The sequence below is a fragment of the Typha latifolia genome, chromosome 2 (assembly GCF_019914945.1).
Source record: "Typha latifolia isolate L0001 chromosome 2, TyphaL0001v2, whole genome shotgun sequence".
Classification (NCBI taxonomy): Eukaryota; Viridiplantae; Streptophyta; class Magnoliopsida; order Poales; family Typhaceae; genus Typha; species Typha latifolia.
In genome coordinates, this window is record NC_133087.1 from 1,253,342 (window position 1) to 1,264,700 (window position 11,359).

Sequence of the window (11,359 nt, forward strand, 5' to 3'; positions counted from 1 at the left end):
ACTTTATATTATATAATAAGTAATTATTACACTTTTTTATTTAAGAATACTAATAAATATAGAAATAATTATTCATTGAATAAATCTCTCAAATAAGTAAGCATGATATGTTTGGAATCCAATAGCCTCTTTTACTTCTAGAATAAGCTTTTTTTATTATGATATAATAATTAAATAACTTATTTTATTTTAATACAACAATTCATCATTCTCTCTTATTTTATTTTATAATTTTTTAAAAATATTTTAATAATTACTCATAATTACTATTTTGCAATTAGATTATATAACACATAATTATATATCACTATAGACTATCTCTCATCTCCAAAAGCAATTATGTTATATAAAAAATATATATTGGCAGTGCAACGCACTACTATACACATAAGTCCACATAATAAATGCATAATTTTAAGCTATTATGCACTGTAGGATTATATGTCCGCACTACCATGTATTACTACACACACTACATGATTATAAGTCTACAATATCATGTACTACCAGGTTATAGGTATTAAAAAAAATATAAGGGAGCAATATGAGGGGGGTAAATGTAAACTTATTGTGTCCGTGCTGAGAAACTTTACGGAGAAGTCTTGAGATATTTATTTTAGCAAATATATAAAACATTTTAAATTTACAAATATTATAAGAAAATATAATAATTTTAGATAAATATATATTACTTTTATTAGTTTACATCCAATCAAGACATTTTCGTCATTTACTATAAAACATCATTAATTCTCAATACAAATTTATTATTATTTATTATTTTAATATTAATTCTATATCACATTAAGTATAATTATTACTCATTATACTAACATTAAACTAAATATCAATATAGCTCATATCGATATTAAATATTAAAAGTTAAAATATTTTAAAGGCCATTTTCTAGTCTTACAAATTAGAATAATTCAACAAGCCTTATTCCAAGGGTGAAAAGTGAATAAGGTGAACAATTGAATAAGGCAGCGTTGGAAGCAACAAATTCGAATAAAATCAAATGCCAGTATCACCCCTTACATGGGTGACATATTGTCTCTGTTTAAAAAAGCGAGAGTGCAAACAGGTTCAACAATCGGTGACTAGTAGCGCCAAAAGAAGCAAATGCCAATCAACATATCCACAGGTGCATAGATTGCTTAGAGCAAAGTTACACGATCCTCATTTTACTCACTCTGTTTCAGATTTCAGAATACATCTCTCTAGCATTTTACCACTTTTCCCCCATCACCACCAATTCTGCTGAGACACCAAATTGATACACAGAATAATAAACCTAATCCAGAGGTGAATTACGACTCCAGATCCATCCGACAGCCAGTTCCACCTCTCCCAACTCCATGTTCCCTGAAACATCAGCAATTAAGATTTATTCTAGCACGAATATGGGAGGTAAGCAAAGCAGAATCGAATGGACAGATGTATGACCTGCTTACTTGATTAGATACTGGGAAACATGTCTACCTAGATTAAAAGGGCAAACAAACTGACAGTTAATCATCCAAAAAATCCCACAAGGACTGGAATTAAACTAAAGCAGTTTAAGAAGATGCTGAACTTTATAAAGCTCACGCTCAAAGTGAAACATCTTAAAGACACCATTACCATACATGGTTCAATAAGGAAAAACTCCAGTGGCTTTTAAGCCAGGTGACTCTTTTCAGGAGATCAACTTACAGTATCACCTATGGATTTTAATCATCAGAAGCCTTGGGAGAATTCTCAGGTGTCTTAAGCACAGGAGACTTTTCCCCCTTGTGTGCTGCTACAGCTGCACCAAACTCCTCTCTTATGCTGCTGTCCTTAAACTTCAAAGCGAATGTAGTAAGTCCATCCTTTCCTTCTGCAGCACTGTTCACACAAGCAAAAGTGACACCCTTCTTGTCCATATCCTTTAGCGACATGTCTGGGTAGAGGCTCGCATTTAGTATAAGCCTATAGTTACCCTTAGTCCTCATAATAAGCCTTGCCTTTTCAGCACCTGATGTGGAGACATTCATTTTAAGCTCACCCTTTCCCCTTTCCTTCCACCCTCCATCTAAGTACTCGTAGAGTATAGCATCGGCCGTAAATACTGCCTTTTCATTCTCTTCACCAGTTTCAACAGGCACCTCCTGCATAGAAATGACACCACTCTTCGATGCCTCCGATTTAATACCAAGAATTGATGAGGCAGAACTCCCATTGTTTGTACTCCCTAACCCAAAAGAAGGATATGAGGAATTATCATTCTTGAGACCGAAAAGTGTCCCAGAACTTGCAAAGTTGGACCCATCACTTGCAACTGATCCAAAGGAAAATGAAGATGTTGAAAATCCAGTTCCTGCAATTCCTGTGAAGGCATTTTGGCTACTTGACAGCTGCTGAAAAGAGCTCAGAGGTGCAGCCGGCAGAGTTTTTTCTTTGTGATCAGTGTCCTTTTCATCTTCAGTCTCTTCTCTATCTTTTGCCTCAGAATCACCTTCAGCTGCCTTACTGGTGTCTTCTTTACTATCCTCACATGTTTCTTCTCTAGCTTCGTTAACAGTTTCTTTTTCACCATTTTCTACTTTTTCACTAGCTTCCGGTTCACTTGGCTTCGCTATTGCATTACTATCATCACTCTTAGAAGCCGACTCATTAGTCTTTTCCTCTGAATTCTTGATACCCTCTTCCTTTCCCTCAGCCTCATTCAACAAAGCATCACCTTCAGTTTGATTTCCCTCATTAGTTTTTTCACTTTCTACAGTACTATTATTTTGTTCATCTGGAGCAATTCCATCACCACCAGACTGAAGGTGATCAGCAGGACTACTTGTATTGGCATTTTTGTCACTGGATGGCACCAATCGTATGCCAGCAAATGGGTTAGAAGAAGGAGCTGACGGCGGCTGATTTCGTCGAACCTTCACTATTCTTCTAGTTGCCATCACTTCCTCACTAGCTTTTTGAAATGTTCCCATTTCTGGTTCAGGAGCATCATCGTCAAGTTCAGGACTGTCTTTGGAGATTTGTCTCCCAGCGACCCTCTTCTTAGACGCAGGAAGGGCATTTTCCTCATCTCCCATTTGGATATACAATTATCAAAACCTGTATAGTCAACAGACATAGAGATTGATAAGGTGATAACTGCAAGGGAGTGAGGGGCATGCTTCTCTGATTGAAGAATTCTTATTACTCATTTTTGAAATTTCCGAAGATGAACAAGACCATAAATTAATCCAGTTATGAAGCAAAAGTGTATTTTCTCATTCGTCTAGTCAATCATTTGATCACATTAGTATATCTTCCTTATTGGAGAAATGAGACAACAATTAATAGAATTGAATAGTCTAACAGAAGCAAGTATAGAAATTAATTGACAATGACATTTTTATGTAACAAACAAATATAAAATGCATGTTTATGCAGCACACACATAAGTGGCACGAAGATGCTCTATAAAAAATGTGAATAGCGAAAGAATAGATTGGCACATGTGTGGATGCTTATCAATTGGACTCAGTTCAGCAACAACATAAAATTGTCAGTGATTGGATTATAACCATCATAAAATGGGCAGCATACTTTTTCTACATTGCTACAAAAATAATTTACATGTACACTATGTTGGTCATACAAATTAACCTCATATCCATGTAACAATTGATGGGCCAAAAGCAGGTGAAATAACTCTAAAGTCTTAACACCTAAAAGTAAGCAAAGGCAACTCAACTTAAAAGGCACCAAATCAAGCTAATTAATCGTGTATCCAAGAGTTAATAAGCACTTTGTAAGTTCCAATTATACCAAAGGTTTAAAGAGGAAAGAAAATAGTTCGTGCCTTCCTCATGAAAGAACTACATAATACGAATGGAATAGGAAGGGAACTCAACAGAGCAGTGCTACTGTAGAAATATCTAAACATAGCAAACTGAGACAAGATGCAAATATACACACGTGTTCATACATACATGCTTTACTACTTACACATACAAACACATAGGAACACACAGAGACAGAAAAAAGCTGGATGAAGTTTGAGAGGGAGATCAATTAGAAATAAAAACAGATATAGCTGTGATGCAAGCTAGTACAAAAGATGTATGCACTATTTGGATATGTATCCATCAAAAATCACACTGACAGAAGCAATTCATCTGAAACATAAATTTTCTACAGAGGACCAATCGATGCAGTCATGCAGAATGTACAGAAACATCATTGCATATTAACAAAAAAACACCCAAAAAGAGCACGCTGAGAATGAAACAGAAGGACTGAAAAGTCACAGCTACAAGGAAAATTAGAGACTAATTTAGTCTGCAACGACAAAGATCAATAGAAGCTTGAAAGTTGAAACTGCTAACTGATGTGTCAACTAATGCTGCCCAGTTTACGTTAGCACTTGTACAAATTTTAGAGAAAGAAGGCAAGTGATTCATTCTGCTTCTTTACAAAGATTTAGGGCTCCTGCCTTGACAATATGAAATGAGCTAGCCAATCTTAGAAGGGCAAACTAATAGTATGTGACAGCTATTACAACTACATCCACCTTCTAAAACGTAAGAGATTGATAAGAAGAACAAAGTTTTCTCACATATATAACTGTGACAAAAAAAATTATTTCTTGACGCTAAGAACCATTCAGAGTCATTCACCATGCACGATTTACATGAGAACCGCAAACATAGAAAAGATTAGATCAAATCTGCTAGCAAGCCTCCTCGTTCCTTAGAATACAGATAACAAACCAACCTTAAATGCATAAAAGAATGACGAAATTAGTGGTAAAATAAGCATAAAAAAAGCATGTTAAGATTTATGCCGAAAGATATAGGACTAAGAGCAAAAAAAATCCACCAAGAAACAACCAAAGAAGAGATCAGAAGTGACTCTCCTATGCAGATCTACCTTCCGAGTCGCTCCGAGCAGCGAAATGGAGGATGGAAGAAACCCTAGGAGAGAGCTCAGAGCTCGCCGCACGCCTTGATGGACACTTGAGGGAAGGGACGAAGGCTATTAAATTAAGGCCCAGTGAGCTAATGGGCATTACATGAGCTCGCGTTAATGGTAAGCTTTATTGGATAAGGCTGCAAAAATGACTCCCGGATGCGGATGCGGAGCGGAGCGGATCGTGGTTAAAAAGTCTGGATCTTATCGGGTTCGGGTCCGTTCTATCATGGGCCGCTGCCTCATGACCCATGAGCTTTGGGCATTTTGCATGGGATTAATCGAGACTCAGCTACTGGATGGAATTTATCATTCTGGTTCAGTTTTAATTTTCATAAGAAATGGCAAGCTTGTTAAAAGATGTGACAAGCTTAGATACGATAAGATTATTACAATACGAATTATTCCTTTTTTTTTTAATCTCTTCTCTATTTGGAAGTAGATAATTAAGCCTCTCCAAATGAAACAGCCTATTAGGCCAATTTTGTCTAACTAAAATTATGGCCGTTGGAATTTTCGTCATTACTAGTAACTAACTACTAATATTTAAAGCTAATATCATGATTCCTGAACAAACTATCTAAGCTTCTTCATGAACCAAAGCTTTACATGTAACTAGGCTTTTCTATTTCAAAAATTGTACAAGTTGAAGTAATTAAGATGTCCTCCTGCCTCTGCGAATCTGTGATTTAGATAATAAATACATTTCCAACACAGAGATTAACATAACCCACGACACAACCTAAAACTAATACATTTCCCCTTGAGATACGAAATGGACGGTCGAGATTGAAATCCAGAACAGACTAGCGGCGGTGAATAGCGCGGCACGCATTTAAATACTCGGCACACCGGAACTCGATCAAGGTTACCCCCACCTTCTTCCTCCTTCCCCTCCTCGCAGTTATCGCTCCACTCTATAGCTCTCATGGCGTCTTCTACTCTCTACGGCGCTTCCTCCATCGCCGCGGCGAGTCGGAACCCGTTTCGATTCCGCTCGCCGGCGGTTAGGTCACCGTCACCTCGTCGTCTCACCAGTACGAATTCGTTATGTCTCCATCTCTGTCTTTTTCTATTTCTCTCTTCCTCCGTTCTGATCCATCTTTTCGTTTTCCTCGAATTGAAAGGGAGGACATCAATGATTACGGCGATAGAGAATGACGCCACTGAAGGTTGGTTTCGGCCTTTTTGTTTACGATTTCAGATGAAGTTGGAAAGAAGCTTCGTGTCTTGATAGGTTGTTAGGGTTTCTTTGTTTCTTGATATGGAGATTGATGTAGTGATCTGTTCTCGTTTAGTTAGACCTGCAGCTCCGGAGAAGGCGCCGGCCAGCAATGGAGGTTCGAGCTTCAATCAGCTCCTCGGGATAAAGGGAGCGGCACGAGAGACGGTGAGATTTTAGATCTCATTTAGTCTCTTGCTTTCTTTAAGTTATGTTTCGGGACTTGCGATGCTGGTAAAATCTTAAAGTTAGAACTAAAGCATGAAGTAATTATTTCAAAAGGTTCTCCGGGCAGCATATTGTCGACAGTCTTCATGTGAATTTGTTAAGCTAGCAAATCTTATAATTGTCTCTTTTATGAATCGCCTTTGCAACTCCAGCGGGTGTACCAACTGATGTCATGAATTTTGGAATAGTGGACCAAACTTTACCAATATGTAATGATTATCTTGGGCCGTCAGAAGTTTGTACTTTTGCATTACTTGCATACATATTTCAGGCTCATAAAGGAAGGAAACTTAATCTCTTTGCTGATTGTGATTAATTGCACACAGGATATATGGAAGGTCAGGCTTCAACTTACCAAACCCGTCACTTGGCCTCCATTGGTATGGGGAGTGGTTTGTGGAGCTGCTGCTTCTGGTAATAATTGCAGCCACTTCTTTTGTTTGATTTCGTATATCAGTAAAAATAAGAGTTGACAGTTCTAATATCTCTTCTTGAAATATGATGAATTAAGGAGTGGAATTTAGTGAACTAAACAGGCATCCTAAGCTGAGTCAATAGTTTCCAGAAGAGTAGCATCCACAAAAGATCGATTGTCTGATCTATATTGATTTACTAGTCCCTTGTCCTTGGGCCCTTAGCTCCTTGGGTCTAATGAAATTTGGCTTTCAAATCAATGTATGTTGGATCTCAAATTGGTGTGTTGAGCAGCATAACAGTAGCAGACAGCCCAGAACAGCTGACCTGAAATCTGGATTTTTATCCAAAATTGCTTCTTTAGGTTCCAGAATCAGAATAAGGATTATTTGAGCTTGGATTTTACATATAGTTAGACCTATGGTTAGACCTTATCTGTTCTGCATTACTTGCTAAACATCAATGTTTGCACCAAGATATCAGTTAACATTTAATAGGCTGATTACCAAAGATGAGTAGTTCCCAGTTGGCAATGTAGAGTGCCACACATATGGATAACCTATGTTGTGAGAAAGTTCTCCAATGCTACTTATATGGTAGAAACTTAAGACCAATTCATGATATGTCTTCAACATAAATTATTGTTTTTCAGGAAATTTTCATTGGAATGTTGAAGACGTGGCAAAATCTATTGTTTGCATGATAATGTCTGGACCGTTTCTAGCAGGCTATACACAGGTTCACTTGCTTAATTGCTATAATGCATTTCTTATAAGTTGGCTGTTAGCCAGAGAAGTATTAGAGACAAAAAGCATACATCTATCTTCCTTGAGTTCTTATTCTTATTTTGCTTGTAGACAATTAATGATTGGTATGACCGAGATATTGACGCAATTAATGAGCCTTATCGTCCTATTCCTTCAGGAGCAATATCTGAGAATGAGGTATGTGAATTGCTGTTGTTTATGGAGACTGCTTATTGAATTGAATCCATCTATTCTTGGAGTTAAATTTGTTTCTTGTTAAATATGTGTTCAGTTGTTATTTGTTAATCATTCTTTGCTGCAACCTGGTTTCTTCTAATAGGATGTGATTATCAACTGAGAAGAATAGCGTTAACTTTCAAATTGATTCTCCAAGAATAGTTTGTTAGTTGTCTGACTTTGGTTGCCAATATCAAATATTGTAGTTTGTCTCCAACTGTAAATACTCTGTTGCTAGTTCTCTGTTAAGAGTAGACAATCATCAATTACATTTCTTCAGAAATTATTAACTTCTTATCTTTCCTTGCGTTAGATCTGACATTATCTATCTTTCTTAGTACCTATATTATTGTATCATTCAGACGTGGTAATCAAATCTTTTACTTCCACAATAAGAATTGCTGAGTAACTCGCATCTTATGTAGTAGCTCAAGAACATCACTTGTTTTGAATTTGTTGGTAGCTAATGGACGATTATGAACAAACCTTTATCCTTTCTGATGGAGCTGTTTTTCAGGTAATAACTCAAATATGGTTGTTGCTGTTAGGAGGCCTTGGATTGGGAGCTTTATTAGATGTTTGGGTAAATTTTTCTGAGATATGTTTTTAAACTTTAACATCCTAATTAATCAAAACACCTTGATAGATGTTACCTTACTGCTTTTTTTCATCTCAGGCGGGACATAAGTTTCCTACTGTTTTTTATCTAGCTTTGGGTGGATCCTTTGTTTCCTACATATATTCAGCTCCACCACTAAAGGTTCCTGCACTTCCTTCGTGGATATTTTATGTTGGCTGACGTCTTTCTTTATTGACAATTTTCATATCTTGCAGCTCAAGCAGAATGGATGGATTGGAAATTTTGCTCTAGGGGCAAGCTACATCAGTTTGCCATGGTATGACATATTCGTTCGCAGATTTGTTCTGCTCTATTGACCTGCCTCTATGGTTATATGCCCGTATGCACTCTTGTTGAATCTGTTACCACATGAATGACAGGTTGGCTGGCCAAGCTTTATTTGGAACTCTTACCCCAGATATCATTATCCTCACACTTTTGTACAGTATAGCTGGGGTACCTTCTCTTCGAGCAGGTCTTCTTATTGCTCTTGATAATTATTCGTAGTAAATTACTCTTATTACTGTTTAGCTAGGGGTTGGCATTGTAAACGATTTTAAAAGCATCGAAGGAGACAAGGCTTTGGGATTGCAGGTATTTTCTCCTTTCCTTCTATATGTACCTTTATAACATATTGTTTCTAAACAGTTTAGTTAACATAGATGCACCATTGTTAACTATTTCAGTGTTTATTATCCTATTACTTGCAGTCGATTCCTGTTGCTTTTGGTATGGATACTGCCAAATGGATATGTGTTGGAGCAATTGACATTACTCAGATATCTGTTGCAAGTACGAAGCACCTTCTTACCCTCTATATCCTGTGTGCTTTGGTTTTGGCATGTTAGAGTCTCATCATCTTAAGGTCGGGATTCTTTTTGGTGGAGACTATCACCTAGAATATTCAAAACTAGATTAGTTTTATTGACATTTATAATCTCTATATAAGTTCATTTGTTTCACTTCCAGCACAACCATATCTTTTAAATCTTACAAGTGATGCCACATTGCAGCATCTCTAACGAAGCCAATTATGCAAATTGGAAGCTGTAATAAACGAATTGTTTGGAACTCGTGCATGTTTGTTATTTATGAGTACTATTTGCCTCCCCAGATTTCTTACTACTGTGTACTCGTTTGATATTTCAGGTTACCTGCTAGGTACCGGTAAACCATTTCATGCACTAGCCCTGCTCGGACTGCTAATTCCGCAGGTCTTTTTTCAGGTCTGCTGTGCAAATCACTAGCTATCCACTAACAATTGTCTTCCATGATGCATTTTCCAGAGGATATTTTCTTATCTTAATAGTAATCTAGCTCATCCTTGGCATAATTTTCTTACACGAAGTTCTTTTGCAGATCCAATATTTCTTGAAGGATCCTGTTAAGTACGATGTCAGATATCAGGTATACACGCAATTCCATTCACTTGGAAATATTAGAACCTGCAAACCGTAACAAGTATTTCCTTCTCTCCTTGTGTTCAGGCAAGTGCTCAGCCCTTCCTGGTCTTGGGTCTCCTAGTAACAGCCTTGGCGACCAATCACTGCTCATAGCACCGTTTCGTTTCGATGATCCATATGAAGATGCATCCCATGTAATTTAGCTTCCCGAGCTAATGGTGTAAGTTTCATCTATTCCACTGATCTCCAAATAATTTTGTAATGTAATGCTTATTATCTTGAACAAGCCGAAGTACATACCACAATAAATCATATCTTTTTATAAGACACAACACATACACATATCAAAACTACAAAGAAGCCAAAAAGAGAACCCACTGCAACAACTACAAACAGTCACATTCACCAGAAACACCCTAACTGTCTGTTATATTATTATTCGCTGCTACATAGAAAACCAAACGAGCTTCCACACTCAAGACTTTTTAGTCCTAAACTTGGGACTCATCAATCTCGATCCCCTCACGTGCCGCACTCTCTCCTCCGGACTCCTCTTTGGTGCTCAGCCCACCCTTAAGCCCCATCTCCTCATATCCTTCCGTCCCAATTTGCTCCTTCCTTGCCTGCCCTCCACGGCTACGTCCTACCAATACATATTACAAGTAAACATACATACATATATATATGTAAAAGAAATTATAACTATAACTATAACTATATATATATATATATATATATATATATATATACATATAATTTACACACAACCTTCGGCCAAGTGTTCTTGGGCCTCAAGGCTCTTTCCCCCTGTTCCCCCAGGGACCACAGTCTCTCCCTCCTTGGCCCTACGGTCCAGCTCAGCCCTCTCTTGTTCTGTGGACATCTCTTCACCTCTTCTACTATCTTCTAGTAATAGAAGCAATCTTTTACCGTCCGCTCATCAGTGTTGTCCACGGGGTTGGTTGCTTCTAAAGAGCAAGAGCGGTGAAATTTAAAGTTCGGAGGAGAAGAATATGGAGACACGTAGGAAGAAACGTGGCGTAATTACATGGTACGAGTCTGAGTCGCATGCCACGCTTGAGAACAGTACTTATTCGTGTCGGCCGTCAAAGTAGATAAGAACAAATCTTATTTTACGTTGGTCGTATACTAGAGGCGTGTCCACTTTGGCCAGCATTTATTAGAATGTCGCCTAGTCTGTTTTTAGCGACTGAGCGGAGTGGAAAGGTCAGATAGTGCAGCACATACACCTCTTAATATAATATTAATTGAAATAGAATTATCTCGACCTAAAAGGTGAGAAAACCAACTAGGATGCGTAGCAGTGTAGGACAATAAAGAATTCGGTTTATATCACTCCATCTCGTACACTTTTAGCTCTTAACATATATGACTGGATTACTTAAATAATTCTACTTCCACTAAATGAATGTGTATTCCGAGAGAGTTTAGGATAATTTAATGATATAAAATAAAAGTTTACGAGCATAAAATGATTTTTGTTCGAACCGATAATAATTCTTAGATTCTAAATATAAATATTATTGATTAACTGACTAAA

The 11,359-nt window shown here is 37.3% G+C and overlaps 3 protein-coding genes across 10 annotated transcripts; 1 reads left to right on the forward strand and 2 right to left on the reverse strand.

Annotated features, from left to right (window-relative positions):
• Nucleotides 1–1,123: 1,123 nt before the first annotated feature.
• LOC140781661 (nuclear pore complex protein NUP50B-like) lies at nt 1,124–5,045 on the reverse strand. Of its 8 annotated transcripts, none has more exons than XR_012107722.1 (4): nt 4,891–5,045; nt 1,696–3,087; nt 1,447–1,482; nt 1,124–1,365 (listed from the first exon to the last, which is right to left on the reverse strand). XR_012107722.1 is itself a non-coding variant. In XM_073127746.1 (4 exons), exon 2 carries the CDS (start codon nt 3,063–3,065, stop codon nt 1,713–1,715), a length of 1,353 nt encoding a protein of 450 aa, XP_072983847.1. In that variant the 5' UTR covers nt 3,066–3,087; nt 4,891–5,045; the 3' UTR covers nt 1,124–1,365; nt 1,455–1,482; nt 1,696–1,712. The 8 variants fall into 8 exon arrangements, 2 of the variants coding, with proteins under 2 accessions (XP_072983847.1, XP_072983846.1); XR_012107726.1 differs by having other exon boundaries at nt 1,455–1,482; nt 1,629–3,087; XR_012107723.1 differs by having other exon boundaries at nt 1,629–3,087.
• Nucleotides 5,046–5,799: 754 nt separating this feature from the next.
• LOC140782010 (chlorophyll synthase, chloroplastic-like) lies at nt 5,800–10,107 on the forward strand. Its single transcript, XM_073128330.1, has 15 exons — nt 5,800–5,966; nt 6,057–6,101; nt 6,228–6,319; nt 6,706–6,793; nt 7,446–7,531; nt 7,651–7,737; nt 8,294–8,359; nt 8,453–8,536; nt 8,611–8,672; nt 8,776–8,851; nt 8,927–8,989; nt 9,106–9,187; nt 9,545–9,621; nt 9,755–9,802; nt 9,883–10,107. The coding sequence occupies exons 1-15, from the start codon at nt 5,858–5,860 to the stop codon at nt 9,949–9,951; spliced, it is 1,134 nt and encodes a 377-aa protein (XP_072984431.1). The 5' UTR covers nt 5,800–5,857; the 3' UTR covers nt 9,952–10,107.
• Nucleotides 10,053–10,748, reverse strand: LOC140782011 (em protein H5-like). Its single transcript, XM_073128331.1, has 2 exons — nt 10,567–10,748; nt 10,053–10,441 (listed from the first exon to the last, which is right to left on the reverse strand). The coding sequence occupies exons 1-2, from the start codon at nt 10,679–10,681 to the stop codon at nt 10,290–10,292; spliced, it is 267 nt and encodes an 88-aa protein (XP_072984432.1). The 5' UTR covers nt 10,682–10,748; the 3' UTR covers nt 10,053–10,289.
• Nucleotides 10,749–11,359: the final 611 nt, after the last annotated feature.